The sequence below is a fragment of the Boleophthalmus pectinirostris genome, unplaced genomic scaffold (genome assembly GCF_026225935.1).
Source record: "Boleophthalmus pectinirostris isolate CB_2022bp ecotype Guang Dong unplaced genomic scaffold, ASM2622593v1 HiC_scaffold_3, whole genome shotgun sequence".
In the NCBI taxonomy this organism is placed as follows: domain Eukaryota; kingdom Metazoa; phylum Chordata; class Actinopteri; order Gobiiformes; family Gobiidae; genus Boleophthalmus; species Boleophthalmus pectinirostris.
Window position 1 is genome coordinate 21,098,761 of NW_026571299.1, and position 21,001 is coordinate 21,119,761.

General features: G+C 42.8%; 1 protein-coding gene across 3 annotated transcripts in view; it reads right to left on the bottom strand.

Moving 5' to 3' along the window:
* Positions 1-13,931: 13,931 nt before the first annotated feature.
* Positions 13,932-21,001, bottom strand: part of LOC110165701 (keratin, type II cytoskeletal 8-like) — a 22,050-nt gene continuing 14,980 nt past the window's right edge. For all 3 annotated transcript variants that reach the window (XM_055160724.1, XM_055160723.1, XM_055160722.1), the window contains 6 exons: positions 20,021-20,116; positions 19,754-19,918; positions 18,212-18,337; positions 16,525-16,745; positions 16,391-16,431; positions 13,932-15,271 (listed from right to left, as the gene is read on the bottom strand). In XM_055160724.1, coding sequence (XP_055016699.1) covers positions 14,937-15,271; positions 16,391-16,431; positions 16,525-16,745; positions 18,212-18,337; positions 19,754-19,918; positions 20,021-20,116 — 984 coding nt within the window. In that variant the 3' untranslated portion in view covers positions 13,932-14,936. The remainder of the gene's footprint in view (positions 15,272-16,390; positions 16,432-16,524; positions 16,746-18,211; positions 18,338-19,753; positions 19,919-20,020; positions 20,117-21,001) is intronic.

Below are 21,001 nucleotides of genomic sequence, written 5' to 3' on the forward strand. Positions count from 1 at the left end.
GGGTCGGGTCGCGGGGGCAACAGTCTGAGGAGGGCCTCCCAGACTTCCCTCTCCACACACACTTCCTCCAGCTCTTCCAGGGGGATCCTGAGATGTTCCCAGGCCAGCCGAGAGACATAGTCCCTCCAGCATGTCCTGGGTCTTCCCCGGGACATGCCTGGAACACCTCCCGAGGGAGGCGTCCAGGAGGCATCCGAAACAGATGCCCGAGCCACCTAAGCTGGCTCCTCTCAACGTGGAGGAGCAGCGGCTCTATTCCGAGCTCCTCCCGTGTGACTGAGCTCCTCACCCTATCTCTAAGGGAGCACCCAGCCACCCTGCAGAGGAAACTCATTTCGACCGCTTGTATCCGCGATCTTGTCCTTTCAGTCATTACCCAAAGCTCACAGGTGAGGTGACCACAGGTGAGGGTAGGAACGTAGATTGACCGGTAAATCGAGAACTTCGCCTTTCGACTCAGCTCCCTCTTCACCACAACGGTCCGACACAGCGACCGCCTCACTGCCAATGCTGCACCTATCCACCTGTCAATCTCACGTTCCATCCTCCCCTCACTCATGAACAAGACCCCGAGATACTTGAACTCCTCCACTTGAGGCAGGGACTCTCCACCCACCAGGAGATGGCAAGCCAACTTTTTCCGGTTGAGGACCATGGCCTCGGACTTGGAGGAGCTGATCTTCATCCCAGCTGCTTCACACTCGGCTGCAAACCGCCCCAGTGCACATTGCAGGTCCTGGTTTGATGGAGCCATCAGGACAACATCATCTGCGAACAGCAGAGATCCTGTGGTCCCCAAACTGGACCCCCTCCGACCCCTGGCTGCACCTACAAATTCTGTCCATAAACACAATGAACAGAACCGGTGACAAAGGGCAGCCCTGGCGGAGTCCAACATACACCGGGAACAGGTTTTACTTACTGCCGGCAATGCGAACACAGCTCCTGCTCCGGTCATACAGGGACCGGACAGAACTTTGCAAAGGGCCCTGGACCCCATACTCCCAGAGCACCCCCCCATAGGACACCACGAGGGACACGGTCGAATGCCTTCTCCAGATCCACAAAGCACATGTGGACTGGTTGGGCAAACTCCCATGAACCCTCGAGCATACGATGGAGGGTGTAGAGCTGGTCCAGTGTTCCACGGCCAGGACGAAAACCACACTGCTCCTCCTGGATCCGAGGTTCAACTATCAGCCAGATTCTCCTTTCCAGTACCCTGGCATAGACCTTACCGGGGAGGCTGAGGAGTGTGATTCCCCTGTAGTTGGAACACACCCTCTGGTCCCCCTTCTTATACAGAGGGACCACCACCCCGGTTTGCCAGTCCAGAGGTACTGTTCCCAACCGCCATGCGATGTTGAAGAGGCGTGTCAACCAAGACAGCCCCACAACATCCAGAGACTTAAGGTACTCAGGACGGATCTTGTCCACCCCCGGAGCCTTGCCACCAAGGAGCTTGCCAACCACCTCAGTGACTTCAGCCAAGGTGATGGACGAGTCCGCCTCTGAGTCCCCAGCCTCTGCTTCCTCCTCGGAAGACGTGATGGTGGGATTGAGGAGATCCTCAATATATTCCTTCCACCGCCCGACAGTGTCCCCAGTTGAGGTTAACAGCTCTTCCCCCACACTGTAAACAGTGTTGATAAAGAACTGCTTCAACCTCCTGAGGCGTCGGACGGTTTGCCAGAAATTCTTTGAGGCCGTCCAATAGTCCTCCTCCATGGCCTCCCCAAACTCCTCCCAGCTCTGAGTTTTTGCCTCTGCGACCGCACGGGCTGCAGCACGCTTGGCCTGCCGGTACCCTTCAGCTGCCTCAGGAGTCCCATGAACCAACAAGGCCCGATAGGGGTCTTTCTTCAGCTTGACGGCATCCCTTACTTCCGGTGTCCACCACCGGGTTCCGGGATTGCCGCCACAACAGGCACCAGACCTTACGCCCACAGCTACAAGTGGCTGCATTGACAATAGAGGCTGAGAACATAGTCCACTCGGACTCCATGTCCCCAACCTCCCCCGGAATCTGGGAGAAGCTCTCCTGGGGGTGTGAGTTGAAGATCCCTCTGACAGAGGGCTCTGCCAGACGTTCCCAACAGACCCTCACTACACGCTTGGGCTTGCCAGGTCCCTCCGGCTTCCTCTTCACCCGAGTGTCCAAGACACGCGGCCAGAGGTCAGATGACACAATGACAAAGTCGATCATCGACCTCCAGCCTAGGGTGTCCTGGTGCCACGTGCACTTATGGACACCCTTGTGCTCGAACATGGTGTTTGTTATGGACAAACTGTGACTAGCAAAGAAGTCCAATAACAGAACACCACTCGGGTTCAGATCAGGGAGGCCGTTCCTCCCGATCACCCCTCTCCAGGTGTCACTGGCGTTGCCCACATGGGCGTTGAAGTCCCCCAGTAGAACAACGGAGTCCCCAGTCGGTGCACTGTCCAGTACCCCTCCCAGGGACTCCAAGAAGGCCGGGTACTCTACACTGCTGTTCGGCCCATAGGCCGACACCACAGTGAGAGACCTGTCCCCCACCCGAAGGCGCAGGGACGCGCCCCTCTCTTTCACTGGGGTGAACTCCAACATGTGGCGGCTGAGCTGTGGGGCTATAAGCAAGCCCACACCAGCTCGCCGCCGCTCCCCATGGGCAACGCCAGAGAAATGGAGGGCCCAACCCCCTTCAAGGAGTTGGGTACCAGAGCCCAAGCTGTGCGTAGAAGTGAGCCCAACTATATCTAGCCGGTATCTCTCAACCTCCTGCACAAGCTCGGGCTCCTTCCCCCCCAGCGAAGTGACGTTCCACGTCGTCACAGCCAGATGCTATGTGTGCGGACCAGGCCGTCGAGACACCTGTCCCAGTCCTCTATGCACCCGACCCCTATGAACCCCTCTGCGGGTGGTGAGCCCACAGGAGGGTGGACCCACGTCGTCCTTTCGGGCTGAGCCTGGGCTGGGCCCCATGGGCAAAGGCCCGGCCACCAGGCGCTCGCATTCGAGCCCCAACCCCAGGCCTGGCTCCATGGTGGGACCCCGGCTGCGCCATACCGGATGACATAACGGTCCTCGATTTTAAATTGTTCATTGGGGTTTTGTGAACTGCTCTTAGTCTGCCCCGTCACCTAGGACCTGTTTGCCATGGGAGACCCTACCAGGGGCGTAATGCCCCGGGCAACATAGCTCCTAGGATCATTCGGGTACGCAAACTCCCCCACCACGGTAAGGTGGCAGTTCATGGGGTAGCTTTTAGACTAGTGTGAGAAATACAGTCGGACTAGATGCAAACCAGAGTCCTGACCCAGCGGGAGCAGCTCCGGTTCAGGCCGGGCTCAGAGGAGCTGGAGCGGGGAGCGGTGTCAGGAGCCTCGGCCTGAGAAGCGCTTTCCTCTGGAAGAACCAAATGCACGGAGGACGGATGCTCAGATTAACATATAACCAACCAAACTGGATTCATGCTTTTGTCTGGATGCTTTGCACCACCACGGTTCTTGAGTGAGGAGGACCAGAGCAGCCCGTCTGGACCTTGTACCCCACAGCGTATTCTCACTTTCCCCGCATGGAACCAGCGCGCAGACGACAGAACGTACCCGCTCAGACCCAGTCCACTGCACACTGGTCTTGCTCGTAACCGTCTGGAACCAGCACATGGAGGATGGAGCCTCCGGACCATCTGTTCAACGCGCATAGAGGAACAGACCAAGGACCAGACCCCAGCCCCGTCCTGAGGAGCTGCGAGCTGTGGTGTTCCTCTTTAACGCTGTTGCTTGCTGCTGTCAAACTCAGCGCTTCTGTTCTGGGCTGATGTGGTGAGTTTGGACAAAGTTCTACATGTTGCTGTTTTATGAGTTCATGAAGACACTTGAGATGAGGACGGCCCATGATCTTAACAGGGAACATCGGTGTTGGTCATTGGAGGTATCGCTGTTTTCCAGGGAAACAGAGGCACATCAATTGGACCAATTTTGGTTCGTTTGCAGATGAGAACATGGATCACACTGGAGTTGATTTGCTACATAATCACAATTTTATTGCCTTGTGAGGACCAAATAATCGAACTAGCGGCTGTGAAAACTCCCTGAGTCTGCAGTGGTACAGATAGGCCTGCAGTGACACAGATGAGTCTTCGGTGATACAGATGGGCCTGTTGATGCAGGTCTGTTCTGAGCAACGAGACATTCCTGTGACACCACCCACCCAATTACTCACCCGCTTCATTGACTTAAAGTGAGACTATTGTGCGTTAGTGTCCCTGAGTCAGGAGCTCCTCAGACAGTGTAATGTGTGTGATGCACGCTTTACTTTACTCACACCAACTATAAATCTATTCAAATGCATTCTTTCAAATATAAATGTTCTTTCATTCTTTCAAAACAAAAGTGTTTCTGCAGTTGTATTATCCTGTTGTATTTCTTCCAACACTCTCCTCACACTCCACTATCTTTAATGACACAATTCTTTTTGGAGCTCCTCCCTGGCAACCACACACACACACACACACACACACACACACACACACACACACACACACAGCAGGAGCCATAACTCTACTACTATTACCCAGCGATGGCGGAAGTAATCAGTATTATAGTATTTCTGACAGTACAGAGTAACTAATGATCTTTATTGAATTGAAGCAGCATTCTTGTAGCTCTTGGAGCCTGTCTGTTGTCCTGTACACAGTGGCTCTTATATGAGAGATGCTCAATAGATTTGTATTTTATAGTTTAATAAGTGCAATAGTACATTAGTTGTTTGCAGTTTAAAACTCTGATGCATGTTTCAACAGGTCATGAGGAAAAGTGTGTTCAGATCTCCACCCTCTTTACTGCGGCCCCACGCCTTTAGGGCCAGTACTAGTAGAAAATGATTAACCAGGTGCCACAGAACTTTGCATCCCTTAAAATTATCAACGGCACTCACATGTGACGCACAACAGTCATTCACAACTCACCCATAACTCAAACGAAGGTTAAAGATCTTATATTTTTGCAAAATCAGCTATATCTGACTTTGATTAATGTAAACTGTACGTTATGACACAGTGGTAAGATCCTAGGATTTCATGCTATGCCAACTTTTGTAGTCTTAGGTTTTGTAGTGTGCCAACTCTTTTGTTCCTAATGAAAGTGGCTTTATTCATGAGTGTGGGAGAGACTGTAGTCCCTGAGCCTTCTGCTCGTGTTTGGTACATTATTCATAGGAAGTCCTTATGTTTTATTCTTCAGATTTTAATTCAGTAGTATCCTAATTTGTCTGATTGCTCTTGGTCATGTTTTCATCCTGTTCTCTCAGTCCAGTCGTTTGTTCTATATTTGAAAGGCGTTAGTGGTCTGTAGTGAATAAACATGTGTTGGGTGTGTTACTGTGACTCTTTTAAATAGGAGAGTGAAAGTACCTGACTCATTAGCACTGGACAAGATAAGATCAGCTCAAGGTATTTACAGCCGTGCGCCTTAAGCCCCGCGCTCTGCTCACACACAGGTGTACAGGGAAACACAGAGAAACAAGGGATGGAGTCACATTTATTTGTGTAAATATTGATTTGAAAGACATTCTACTCTCAGGCCGTAATACTGTCATAATACTGACACAGAATATAAAGTGAGAAACATGAAAAGATTTCACTTCTTCATTCATGTTGTTTCTAAACACAATAGTTGTAACATTGAGATGTTTCTTCTCACAGTAGTCGTAATCTGGCACACAGATATGATGGGGACCCCTGCTGCTCATGTCCATTTTTATATCTATATCTATATCTATATCTATATCTATATCTATCTACAGTGTCGGGAATGTTTAAAATGTATTCCCCTACAGATTACAGATTACCCACACCAAAATGTAGTTTGTAACGTAATCCATTAAATTACTTAAAGTGAGTAACATAATCTGAATAGTTTGGATTACTTGATTGCCTGTAGAGAAGAAAAGACTTGGGTATCGTAACATAAGATGTTTGGTCTGTTAAAAGAAAATAAAGTGCCCAGCCTTTACTTAATGATATTAAAAATATTATTGATAGAGGAGGAGACACGTCCATGCAGCATGATTTAGTCCTGTTAAATCCTGTTTTAGTCCTGGTTTAGTCCTGTTTTAGTCCTGGTTTAGTCCTGTTTTAGTCCTGGTTTAGCCCTGGTTTAGTGCTGGTTTAGCCCTGGTTTAGTACTGGTTTAGTTCTGGTTTAGTCCTGGTTTACTCCTGGTTTAAAACTGGTTAGGCCTGGTTTAGACCTGGTTTAAATCTAGTTTAGATCGAGTTTATACCTGGTTTTAGTCCTGGTTTAGATCTAGGGGGGGATATAGCCCAAAATGTGAAAACAGGAAAATACCACCATGTAATCCATTTATTTCAACAAAGTAACTGTAATCCAATTACCACTCATCGAAACGGTAACTGTAACTGAATACAGTTACTCATAATTTGTGCTCTGATTACGTAACTCCGGTACATGTAATCCGTTACTCCCCAACACTGTCTATCTATCTATATATATATGGACAGGGCAATGTCTGCAAAAGGATCCCACATCTCTTGATTTTTATTGACAATCTGAAAATCAAATTATAATTATTATAGACAATCTGACAATCTGAAAATTAAATTGAAATAATCACGTGGCAGGTTGATCCATTTTATATTCAATTTTTGCAACTCAAAATACTTCTCAATCTCTTGTGTGGCCTCCACATGTTTGTGTGCATGTTTGACAACGACGTGTCTCGCTCCTAATGAGACGACGATGGTGTTTTGTACGAGCTTCTCCCTGATCTGTGTAAGGGCATCACTGAGCTCCTGTAGAGTCTGAGGAGCAACCATCCAGCGTCTGATGCACCCAAACATAATGTCCCAGAGTGTTCTATCAGGTTTAAGTCAGATGATCGTGAGGACCATTCAGTTGTATCAATCCTTCATCCTTCAGGTTCTGCCCACAGACTCTTGCCACATGAGACTGGGCGTTATTGTGTATCAGGAGGAACCCAGGACCTATTGCACTAGCGCAGAGTCTGACAATGCCTCCCCAGACCATCACTGACCCACCACAAAACAGCTCATGCTGAACCACGTTGCAGCAAAGCGTTCCACTTGTCTTCTCCAAACTCTTTCACGTCTGTCACAGGTGATCAGGGTGAACATGTTCTCCTCTGGGAAAAGCACAGGGCACCAGTGGAGGACTTGTCAATTCTTCTGTAGTGTAGCCAATGGAGCTTCACTGTGCTGGTGGTGAGCAAAGGGCCCACTACAGGACGTGGTGTCCTCATGAAGTGTGCTTGTGACTGTTTGGGCAGAGACATTCACACCAGTGCTCAGGCTGTTCCTCCTGCACAAAGGAGCAGATATAGATTCTGCTGATGAAAAAAAAAACTTCTATGGCCCTGTCCAGCTCTCCTAGAGTAACTGCTGAAATCTCCTCCAAATCACTTTTACAACGGCATCTCCGGATGTATCATCCTGGAGAAGTTGGACAATCTGTGCAGCTTCTGTAGGTTTAAGGAACAGCCTCATTCTCCCAGTAGAGATGAAGCCAAAGCAACACTAGAGGAAAATCAGCCAGAAAAGATCAATAGGGAGAAATCTGTTTTAGAGGTTGTCTCATTGGTACTGCTCTAGTGCATCTGTTGTGTGTCCTTTTGTTCCTAAGACATTGCCCTCTCCAGATTTGTATAGACATCCAACAGATTTATTTATTTTTTTTTAACATTGAGATCTTATGCGTTCCTTTAAGTTTTTTGAACAGTGTATGTGTATAAATTAGTCCCCCCTTCCTCTCTCCCTTCTTGTTTAAGTTGATTTAAAGTGGCCTCATGTCCTGGTTGGACAGTTTGTCTAGTCTGTATCTGTGGGCCAAAGTTTCTCTGCAGCAATTAGACAGGAGTGTACAAGCCAAGCACATCTCCACAGCTAATGGACCCCCAGCTCCATGCATTCCACTTCACCTTTGACCCTGGGCTCTCTAAACCCTACAGACGGTTGGGGGTTGTGGAAATGAAAAAATAAAATACTGTATACATATTCTGACCTCTTCGTGACCTCTGTCATGTTTCAGCTCCTCAAAACCAGGTCTCCACAAGGACTTCCTTATTGGTGTAGTTTGAAGTCGGTCAAACCCAGGACTCTCTTCTCCATCCTGATGCATAGTTTCAAACTGAGCAGGGTCTGCATCTGGAGGGTTGATTCATGTTATGCCTGGATCTAAACTCTAACCTATACCTAATAAAGTGGCCGGCTTTTACATATTGTAGATTACATAAGTCTTTGTTGTAACTTGTTGGAGAAAGTGAAGCGTACCATGTGATGGAATGCTTAGATCATCTTTGTCAAACAGCTTGATAAAGTTGCATTGTTTATGTGCACAGATTGTTCTTTGGCATTTAACCATCAACTGTCTCATTTGTTTGGTTGTAGTGCATAATTTACTTTGTCTCCTGCATCTGAGCACCTTTAAGGCTGCTGGGCAAGTTTATTTACTGCACAATTCTTAGACACAAAGTCATTAAAAGTGCTTTACAAAAAAAAGACGTACATTAAATCACAACACAAACAAATAACACAAATCATTTACCTTTTCTAATTGACAATATTACATCTGTGTCTTAATTTTTAAGGTGTATTTTATTTGCTGATGACACCACTCTGTGGACATATTATTTAGTAGCAGGAAAAACGTATCAAGGCCTCATTATTTACTAGAGATGAAGAAATAGGAAGGACACATGAGTTTCTATGTGCGATGAATGCTGAACATCTGACATGAAAATCCCATGGAGATAATGTCAAAATGAACTGATCACAATAATAGCTGCATTACATAAGGTAAAACATTGATTACAGAAGAGTAAAGTTGTATAAATGATTGATTGTTCTATATCTGACCTACCGTATTGAAGTATGAGGAAGTGCCTGTAAAACTTTCCTTTTACACAAAAGAGCTGTAAGAATCATCAGCTGAAGGGGATACAGAGACTCAACAAACCCAATATTTTCAAAAACTGAAGAAACTGATATTCAACGAATTGCTAGAACTTCATACTTTAAAAACTACGTACAAAGCAAATCAGCAAACTGCTTAAAAAACCTTCAGTCATTTGCAGCTAAACTGTTCTGAGCCGGGATTCAAACATTGCGAGAGCAAAGACCTGGCCTACATCAGGACGAGTGTTCCAGATTATAGCTGTATTAAACTGAAATGCTGAGGGACTAAATCAGGACAGCTGGGAGCCGGTGCCTGAGCTCCTCAGAGTGCAGATGGTTCACGTGGCACTAATATGCATGAGATGTACTTTGGTGCTCGGCCATGAAGAGACTTGTGCACAAGCAGAGCTGCTGTGAAGTCCCTGAGACCAAACACCACAGACCAGATCCACATGTGCATGTGCTCGCACTTCCTGGTTCAAGTCAAGACCCGGCTGTTGGAGACTATAGGTGACCATTGTGCAGGGTCTGGTCTTCAAATGTTAAGCTTGGTTTGATCAGGACTAAGTGCACACAGAAAGACTCACCCAGCCAGCATGTGCACCGACCACTCAGTCATGGGCACTGAATAAATCAAGCGTAGATATTTCAGCCCATGTTACGTATTGTCAATCAGAAAACATTACTGCAGTGTGTTATCAGTACTACTACTACTATTACTATTCCTCACAGAGGTTTGAACTGTGGCTATAGCTGCTACTATTAGCCTGCAGCTAATGTCAAAAGGTATGTACTTGTATCCTAATAAAAGTTCTTTATTTGAACTGCAGTGAACTGCTCCCATCTCTGCAGCTCACTGCTAGTTCTAGTTTCTTGGTTTGACATTAGTGACACACCTTTCTCACACAATGGCAGTTCACTTTCTCTAGATCTCCTGGTTTATCTCCACCCTTCACTGCAGACGAATCCACGACTAAATCTACGCCTTAAGTCATCCCTGTGAAATGACTACTAGCTGATGTGTTCATACTCATCCTGGATTGAACACATTAATCTGAGATATTTTAGGAGTGCCTCTGGTGTTGTCTCGATGTAAAACATTAAATCTGACAGTTTGCACGAGCACACAGGATGCCCTGGAGAGAATTCACTGAGGTTTGGCATTCATCATACTGTTCAGATATCTTTCATGTTTCATTATAAGCTCTTGAGTAACTGTTAAAATTTCCTAACACAATTAAATCTGTGTTTGTGGAAGACAGGAGTTTTTTTCTGGGGTTAGAGGCTAATTCACAAATATTCCTCTCACCTGATGCTCTGCATTATTCTCACATCTAGAAATGATCTATTTCAAGACTTTCTGTTTTCTAGGGGCTTTGACCTTAGCATCATCTAACCCAGGGGTGGGCAAACTACGGCCCGGGGGCCATATGCGGCCCTTTAGGCTTTTTAATCGGGTCCGCCGAACTTAAATAATAATAATTTTCAGTGTTTTAAAAGTAATTTCAATAAAAAGTAATAAATACCGTGGGACTTGTAAGACTTCGTTCTAATGATTTTCAACTATGTGATATTTCAATAATATGTGATGTTTTCTACATATCCCATGTTATTTTTTTTCTCTCATGAAGTGGATTACCAAAAAACTCCATCCATCTCCTCCTGGTCCGGCCCTTCCGTCAAATTTTGGAACCCTTTGTGGCCCACGAGTCAAAAAGTTTGCCCACCCCTGATCTAACCAATGAATTCATAGACTTTCATGATCTTGTGCAGGCCTTGTAATGTGGACACGCTCTATCTGCACCTGTCTGCTCCTCGGGCTCTGCACCTGTCTGCACCTGTCTGCCCCCCTGGCTCTGCACCTTTGGTTTTGCACCTGTTTGTTCCTGTGGTTCTGCTCCTGTCTGCACCCGTCTTCACATTTGGCTCTTCTGGTCTGTTCCTCTATATCTCTAAATACAGCTCTTATCTCTTTCATTTTTTACATAATGTAAATGCACTGAACTGTGGTGCATGTACTTTTCCTTTCGTACATGTTTGCAGAGCTGACACCTTGATACACACACTGACAGACGTCCATTTCCTCACCACTCTTACTGTAGGATATTAAAAATGATCACTTTTTCTTCTTTCACAGTATGAATGTCTGCTTTGTGCGGGGCCTGTGTGAGTGGCAGGGCTCCGCTAGTGAGAGAACACAAAGGTTTTCACAGATGTGGTTGTAAAGTATTGGGCGAGGCGATAATGGAAGAAGTTTGGCTGGTCTGAAGCGCTGACTGGCATCCACGGCCCCTCCCTCAGTCACAGAGAACAGAATGCATGTCATGTAGTCACAAGAACAAGTACTAGCTCATGTTATGTAACCGGGTCTTTCATCTGTGCCTGTGTCACAACAGTGTAGTACTACTATTTCTCTGAGAGCACCAGGACATGGGCTCAGGATCAATAGTTGTTGGAAACAAAGTGGGAGAAGGTCATGGAGTCAATTTCTGGCAGCAGTGATTTTTGCAGTAGACTCTGAGTAGTAGTAGTAGTAATAGTGTTAATAGTGGTGGTGGGAGGAGTAGTAGTGGTAGTACTGGTTATGTCATTAACTGCTTGGAAACAAATTGCATGTCAGAAAGTCTGATTTCTCAGAGGGTGGTTGTATTCTCTTACCTTTGCACCAGGTTTGCCTCAGTGAGTCACAGGGCTCATACTGACGGCTGACTCACTTTCATGTATCATGTATATGTTCTCAATACGCTCTCACCACACAGCAGGTTATTCTCCTTAAATACTCGGATTGCACAGAATTAAAAATGTCAATACATGCAATTACTCATGTAGACAAGATTAATTTAAAATGCAACCTACTTTTTTGGTCCCGCCCCACTATTTGGAAAGAGTCCAAAGCAGAGGAACACTCCCATTTCTATCTACAATGCATTCATGAGATGTCTCACAAGGTGGAGATAATAATAGGATTATATCACTACAACTCCTTACAGAATTTTCTAGTAGTAATAATTACTACTGTTACTTTAATAACTACCGCTACAGTTACTTCTATATCTGGCATCACAGATCTTCTGTGTGAAGCAGTGGAGAACATTTCTCATGATTTGTGTTGAGTTGGCAAAACGTCAGAAAACAAAATCTTGTGACAATATAACCATTTAATACTCTAAATCTGTGTACCAGGCCCGCTTTGTTCATCTTTATTGGCTGTGTGGAGTTTGACTGGACTGGAGCAGGTCTAAGCATGCTTCACTCAAGCTTACTGTAATTACACTGAAAACATTACATAGGGCAGGACCTGTTTTTAGTGAAATAATGACACAATTACATACTCATGTACTGCGTGATCTAAACCTAGCAACCAGAAAACACACAACTAATACGGAGACATATTTAAGAGTTATTCTATCAGGCACTGGTGGGCTCTGGATGCCTCCTTAGACTTTAAGGCTGGATCAGGGTTTTTGCCTTCAGTGGGTTGTCTTGGACTTAGACCTGGTACTGTTACTGCTCCAGCCACCAGTGCATCTTCTCAGAACATATTTTCATGATTGAGTGTTTTACGATTGAATGGACACACCTTTTTACATTCACGCTTCAACAGAAATGACAAATATGCAAAACATGAATTGTACATTGATTCCACCCAGGCTTCTCATTACCTTATGACCTTTATATATATATATATATATATATATATATATATATATATATATATATATATATATATATATATATATATATATATATAGATAGATAGATAGATAGATAGATATAGATATAGATATAGATATATATAGATATATATATATATAGATATAGATATATATATATTATAAACTTTTCTTATTTTCACCAGTCAACAAACTTTTACAATACAGGTTTCATCATGACTGGGGATTAGATGTCCTCCACTGTGAGAAGATTTGACCTTTGTGAACTGTAAGAATGGAACATATTAATAGCAGCAGCAGCAGCAATAGAAGTGGCTCTTGTGGGAATCACATTCTGTACAGTTTTGTTTGCATTTTAGAGCAAAAGACAGAAGCTATTTACTTTAAAATCCTGGGTTTGGCTCATGATTCAGACTCAAGTTCAGACCTGTGTGAGCTGCAGATACCTCAAAGAGAAATATGGGAAATGACCTGACAATACTCCACACTGTCTGCACCACCTTTATTATTTAAGATAAAAAGTATTTTTGTAGAAAAAGCTCTGTCATTACTTCCATCAGTGCTGCAAATAAGATGAGTCAACATGTGAATGCTCTGGGTGTGTGTGTACGTGTGCATGTGTGCGTGTGTGTTCAATACATATTTTGGATTGATTGATTTTTTTTTTTTTCTGCTAAAACCTGGTACACGGCACATTTCTTTTTTTATAAGGTTCATGTCTTTTGTGCATTGCCCCCGATCAAAACAATTCAATTTGAAAGTTACTACTACTACTACTGTTACAACTACTACTACTACTACTGCTGCTGCTGCTGCTACTGGTGCTTGTACTCCTGTATCAGTGCTACTACTTTACTACTTTTTTACTTTGTTTCATTGCTTTTACTACAAATATTCAACTGTTTTTACTTCCACTGCTTTTACTATTACCCACCAAGTAAGTAGTGAACTGAGTAGTAAATTAGAATGTTATTACTACTACTGCTGCTACTAATTATTACTGTCTTATTTTTGTACTACTGCTGCTCATACTCTGTGTCAGTGCTTTTACTTTTCTACTCTACGTCAATGATTTTACTACAAGTACTTATGCTGCTGTTACTTTCACTACTATTTCTACTACCTACTTAACAAGTATTTCTACTACTAGCTATTTTCCTAGTGATGCAACTATTACAGCTACTACTAATGAGACAACTACACAATCCTTTCTTAAATCTTCTACTCCCTGATACAATCTACTTTTACTGCTATTACAGTAGTAGCAATCAGAAGTCAAATCGGACAAAGAACAAAAATGAGACACTGTAAAACTTCCAAGCTTCTTTGTGAAAGATGTTTATTTAGCAGATACATTTCAGTAGGAGCAGTTTCAGTGTCTAGTAAAGCAGGGACAAGACTTGCAACAGCGCCACCTTCTGGGCAACCAGGTACAGTGCAGGGTTGTGTTAGAACCTCTCATGGAAAGTCATTTTAGTTTTAATCATGTGCTTTTAGTTCTCAGTGTACTGAGACAGTGGTGCTCAGTACTTTTACTCAAGTACATGTTAAGGCACATAGCAGTAATAATGCATACTGTGTTGTATATTGTGCTTGAAGACATTATTATAGGTCAATTCAGTACGCTAAAACAAGTACTTGAATAAATGATTACTTTGAGCTCTTCTTCTGGTCCTATCTGTGACCAGTGTGATTATAAACTTCAAACAAAACTCAGTAACTTTTTTTTCACTTTCACAACTGTTTGAGAACTTGTGGCCATTGGTTGAGTTGTGGTTTTGTGAATAAAGAATCATAAATCTCATCATCAACATCAGTTTTCAAACAGAGAATTTTATTTTCGAGTTTTAGTCATGACAGAAGAACTTCACATGAATACTGGAGAGGGAGGCCACTGCAGTTAAAGGTCCACTATGTGACTTTTCTGATCGAGGCTCTGCCACCATGGAAACAATTTTAAATTGCCTGGAATCCACAGTATGACATTAACTTGAAATATTTCACATTTATGAACTTGCAGGTTTTTGTTACTGGGCATTGATTTATAAATAGCTTGAAAATCAGACATCCCCAATGTAACTTGGCCTGATGCCGTCACCTGCTTTTCTACATTTAATGCTAAACTGTGGAGCATCCAGGCAAAGCAAAGCTCTCCATGGAGAACCAGAAAAAATGCTTAGTGTACCTTTAACTGGACAGGGAAAAACAAGATAAGTTACTGAGTTCTGCAATAACCTCAAACTCCAGATGACCCAGTTTAGGGCCCAATTGAGCAGTTGAAGAGCACTTTGGTGAATGAATTCTCAGTGTAAGATAATGTAGTGCTTTCATCTCAGGCGTGTGCAGGTTTATTCAGCTGCTGGTTCAGCCTCCACCTGCTCTTGCTCCTTCTCCTGTTCCTGTTCCTGCTCCTGCTCCTTCTTCTCCTCAATGGCTTCTTCCTCTTGGACCTCCTTGTCTTCCGGTTGCTCCTGTTGTTCCTGTGGCTCCGGCTCTTTTTGCACCGGTGTGGCTTCCTCGGTCTTCACCATCACAGTCTCGGTTTTAGTCACGGTGGTGCTCTTCACAGTGGGAGGCTCAACGCAGATCACAGGGCTGACGCTCGCCTTCATCCCCCCAAAGGAGCAGGCCACGTACGAGGGAGTGCGTGAGCTCTCCAGGCCGTACGCATTATAGTTCACAGCTGCGCAAAGGTGCATTTGAGATTTAGAAATGTGTAACAGTGGAAAGGTTGTCATAAAGGTTGTCACAGTTTAAGACTAACTGATCTGAAACTGATTGAGAGTAGATGCTGATACTGCCAAGGAAAGGTTTTAGTGCCACTGCACACATTGTTTAATTGAATTCCTTTATTTAGACTTATATTTTCTAATTTTGGATGCATACATTTGTCTGAATTATGACTTACACTTTTTGTTTGAGTGGCCAGATGGAGTCACAGAGGATTCTTGGTAGAGGCTGTCCACGCCCAACAAAGGGGAGCACTAGTTATTAGGGGTGTGCAAAAATACCGAAATAGTGATATATCACATTGTGTAATGTGATGACACAGTATCAATATCATGGGCTGCTGTATCGATATGTATCATCAAGAGGTATTTTTGTCTGCATTATTTAGTTACAGCTACAGTTTTGTTGCTGGAAACTCATTTCTGCGAACACATTTAACATTTTCACTGTTTTTAAGATTAAAATGTTTGTGTTTCTTATGAACTTTGCACAAGAAGTGGTTTAACAAAGACTTTTAGTATCACAGCCACGATTTAGGTTAACTTATTATCACTTATAATTTTCTGTATTATAATTATTTGCATTTTTGTTACTTTAATTAAGTTAGTAGTTTTAGTTAATTATTTAGTGTAATTCATTTTTAGTTGACCCTTGTGTATTTAAACAGCCCTGTTCTTTCTCTGGTTGGGTTAGTTTTGTTCTGTTCAGTTTGGTTTAAGTAACCCCAGTTGGGCCCGGCTTTTTGTTAATGATTCATCTAATTTGAGCCTTTATTAAATTACTTTTTTTTTTTAAACTTTATTAAATTTAAGCTTATTTGTATACTTTGTCTTTCTGTTTGATCCACTACACTAAGATAGACACAAATGCTGGACTTGATCTTCATTAGGTTTCATCAGGAATTTGCAATGTTATTTGACCATACACGATCAAAGTCTCTTTTTTTAATGTCTTTACACCAAAGCCAAACAGCATTCCCAGTTTGTAAATCTAGTTCATTCACAGTATTATAGGTGCAAATAAGGACTTGGTCAGTTGGTCATAATCACACTATCCATGCTGAAAGACTTACATGTCTGCTTGGAGATGTTGGTCTTGATTCCTGTGGCTAATCTGTTCAGAAGAAATACAGAGCAAAACATTTGTAGTTTTGTTCAGTGTTCTTCACAAATCAGTACATTTTTCCAAGCGGCTGCCCCTCCTCACCTGATCTCCTCTCCTTCCAGCAGCTTCCTGTAGGTGGCGATCTCGATGTCCAGGGCCAGTTTGACGTTCATGAGCTCCTGGTACTGTCTGACCTGGTTGGCCATATCCTGCTTGGCCCTCTGCAGAGCCTCCTCCAGCTCTCGGATCCTCAGCTTGGCGTCCTTCACTGCCAGCTCACCACGCTCCTCTGCCTCTGCAATCTGTGCCTCCAGGTTGGCTCTCTGAAGGGGGAGAGAGACAGTGCAGTAGTAACATGACCATAAACAAAATATATTTGTGCATGTATGTATGTGTATGTTTATGTATGTAACATATTTCTTGGACAATAAGGCACACTTAAAATCCTTTTTTTTTTTTTCTCAAAAATCGACAGTGCCCCTTATAATCCAGTGCATTTATGTATTAATTCTGGTTGTGCTTACTGACCTCAAACTGATTTTATGTGGTACACAGTGCTCAAAAATCTGTCAAAATCACTGTTTTTTTTCCCCAGCACTTATAGTTTATGCAAATGAGCCATGTGGTTTTAGTTTAATTTCTGTAAAACACAAACAAATGTGTCAAAACTTGCATCAGACAGATTATTACTCAATGTATATTTGAGTCATCCTTGTAGGAAATAAAAAAAATAAAACTTAAATAATCCACCCACATTCACATTAAATATACACATTCACCAAGACAGGGAGGCAACGCCGGGCGAGTTACACCACAATCTGCCGATGGATCGTGGATGTATAGGCTAAGGATCAGTCTCAAGTGTCACTTAATGCACTGTATAATCCACTGCGCCTTATAGTCCGAAAAATACGGTATGTATGTGTGTATGTATAGGTTTGTATGTACATATATTTGTATGTATGTATGTATGTATGTATGTATGTATGTATGTGTGTATGTGTATGTATGTATGTATGTATGTATGTATGTATGTATGTGTATGTATGTATGTATGTATGTATGTATGTATGTATGTATGTATGTATGTATGTATGTATGTATGTATGTATGTATGTATGTATGTGTGTGTGTGTATGTATGTATGTATGTCAACCACATGTTAAGGTGAACAACTGGGGCAGACACCTCCTCCTTTTGAGCACCAGAAATGGTCCAAACATGGACATGTACATATGTTATGTACATGTTCAGGTTTGTATGTATTACTCAAAAAAAAAAAAATAAAAATTGGGCATTTTTGCAATAGAAGCAAATAAGCAGTTGTAGCAGTAATAAACATAACAGTTGCTATTTTGTACTGGGAATCAGTCCAGAATATGGGTTAAATGTGAAGCAGGAGAAAGAATATTTGCAACAGTAGAAGCTGTTGCGGTACTTGAACTATTGTGGATGGGGGAAGTCCATTAACTCTTAACTTAACTAACTTAACTTAATTAACTTAACTTATTTACTGGGCTTTAAATGGCATTGCAACATTCTCTTAGCCAATAATATGTAATACAGATGGGAGTAGCCTGAGTGAATATAGTTCAAATGCAGATTTGTGTTGTGGTTTTGGGTCTTGTCCCTAATAAAAGTGATCAGGCTCAACATTTGTGAATTTACCTTTAGGAGATTTCATGGTACAGTGAAATGTAATCAAAAGGAAAACTGACTTTATCTGGGACATCATCACATTCTAGAATCTGAAAACGTGCAGACTGCAGTGCTAAGAGCAGCCCTTCACCTGTTGTTTTGCCATGTCGATCTCAGACTGGAGCCTCATGATCCTCCGGTTCAAGTCTGCGATCTCGGCTTTGGTCGATTTCACGTCATCTCCGAATTTGCCCGCAGAATGCTGCATCTCTGCAAACTGTACACACAGGATTTTAAACAGAGCGTGAACATAATAGCAACTTTAATGAGCAACTACTAAAAATAGAGAATACTAAATAGGGGCAAATCCTGGACTAAACTATGAATCACACATACTTTATTTCTGACTCAAAAGTTTCCATAAAATCAACACAGATGACAGCGAACAGAAGTCTGCATCTACTCGCTACACTCCATAAAGATGCTTTGACCAGAGTTACCTCGTTTTACAGCATTAAACAGCATTTAAGTTATTCTGTACAAACAGTAAACCTTCAAGAAGCAGCTACACCACCACAAGGGGGCAGTATACAGTTTTGTCCTACAGAGTCAGAATGCTGTAAAATCATGTTTGGTCAAAAATGAGTTCATGTCACTTTGTTTGTATTTGAGACCTGCTTTATCATGTGAATAAATATTGTGACTGTCAGTTCCTGTTCTCTGTCTTTGTATCATGAACCAAAAATAAGGAGTCGTGCAAAGGCCAAAGGCAGAAACAGTGTATGTTTTGTTTGTGATTTAGCTCATAAATATATTTTATTTTCAAATCCAGCCTCTCACCTCCTTCTTTTTGTTGTGGCCTTGGCACAGGGTCTTAACACATTCAATAAATAAACCTTTGTATTCACTTGTACTTCAATGATCTTCAGTGTGAAAAGAAAATACTTGGTGTATTTATTCATGCTGTACACACTATACTGCAAAGTCACTTGTGTCAAACTGTTTCACTGTGTAAGTGTCGCCGCACGATCCTGATCAACACTAAACAGGAAATCCAAAGCTCTTCTAGATCATTTCAAACAAACACATGATGACTGAACCTTGGTGACTTTTGCACGACTCCTTATTTTTGGCTCACGATACAAAGGCAGAGACCAGAAACTGACAAATAAGGGTCAGAGATCAAATTTGAGCTTAATAATTTTCACATACAAATATTTCTTCATTATAGCAGCTAGTTGTTAACTTTTAGGAGTCCTGCCTATTATACTTTTTTCTGGACAAAACCGAAAATCCATTTTTGTGTAAGTCTTTAACACTACATACAATACTTTACATTTGACATTACAATACAATACTGTGTAAATGTGATTATGATCACAGAGGGCACTTGTGATAATGTGACTAAGTATTTTCAGCTTCTCTTCCACAGATTCCACAGGACTCACTTCCTGACAGAGTCAAAGCAGGAAACTCTTTAAGTGTTCTTTAGTACTTATAACCACAGCCATGATATTTTTAGATTGTTAGCATTGTAGATCACAGCAGCTCCACACTTAAACTAAACCAGGACTTCTTTCAATTCTTTCAGTTCTTTCAGTTTATCTTTGTGTCTTAGGACTGACCTGCTCTTCTGTGATTGGCTGATATGAACAGAAGTGGCTAATAGACCGGTTTCTTTCTTGTGCTTTACCTTAGACTGGTACCATGTCTCAGCTTCAGCTCTGCTTCTGGTGGCGATGTCCTCGTACTGAGCTCTGACTTCGGCCACGATGGCGTCCATGTCCAGGTTCCGGCTGTTGTCCATCTCCACAATGACTGATGTGTCTTTGATCTGTCCCTGGAGCTCACTAATCTCCTACGAACACACATTAGTAATCAGCACAGTAACATCTACAAAAACACACAACAAACACTAATCTGCACAATAACATGGGTCATCATCTCAAAGTGCTCTTACAGCTTCGTAAATCTGTCGGAGGAAGTTGATTTCGTCGCTCAGAGCATCCAGTTTGGCCTCCAGTTCCACTTTGACCATGTACGCTGCATCTGTGTCCTACAGGGAAGAAGATGTATTTACCATTGACTAAAGAGTATGTTGTTAATCAGGGTTATGGTATAACGAAATAGGTTTATATGATGGTTCGATAAAGAATAAATCAAAATTATATTTATTTATTTTTTTATTTAACCAGGAATGTCCCACTGAGATTTGAAGTTGTATTTTCAGGGGAGAGTTGGTTCCATATAGTCAGGCTGGTGCCACCTTTTGCCTCCACTCAATTTCATTTCACTCCAGCAACTAGTTCAGGAGTCAAAATACACTAGGCTGTTCACAAAAAACCCCGGAAGTGCAAGTTCGGGTACCAGCTAATCAGTGAAGGGCCATATCTTCAGTGTTGTCAACAATTCCCAAGATCAAGGATTTAAAGATGGAATAAAGAGAATGTTTGGTGAATTTCAAGGGGAAAGATGTTATTGTTCTTCTTCCTTTGGGATTTGGATAAAGCTTAATATACCAGTTAGCCCCGTTAGCGGTGCATTACATACATCGCGGCCAAACAGCAGCGATTGGTTAAATGAAAAAAAGTACCCGCCTACCGTCGAGCGAACGAATCCTAACACTGCGAGGTCACAGTTTCTATGAAGTGAAACTGGCTGATGAATCACACTAGGTTCCATAAGGGAGCCTATTGAGAATGTTTTAAGTCGTAGGGGAAACACAGAGGGAACACGCAAACTCAACACAAAAAGGTTCCATGCTGCTCTGGAGTCGAACCCAGGACCTTCTTGCTGTGGGGCTAACTGCTGCTTAGGACATGTTTAGATGATTGCCAATGACTATTTCATCTCAGTCTTAGTTAATTAAGTTACAGATGGGTCAGGTGTGGTGATATCATGATGATAATATTTTGAACAAAATAGATTTTAAGCCATGTAA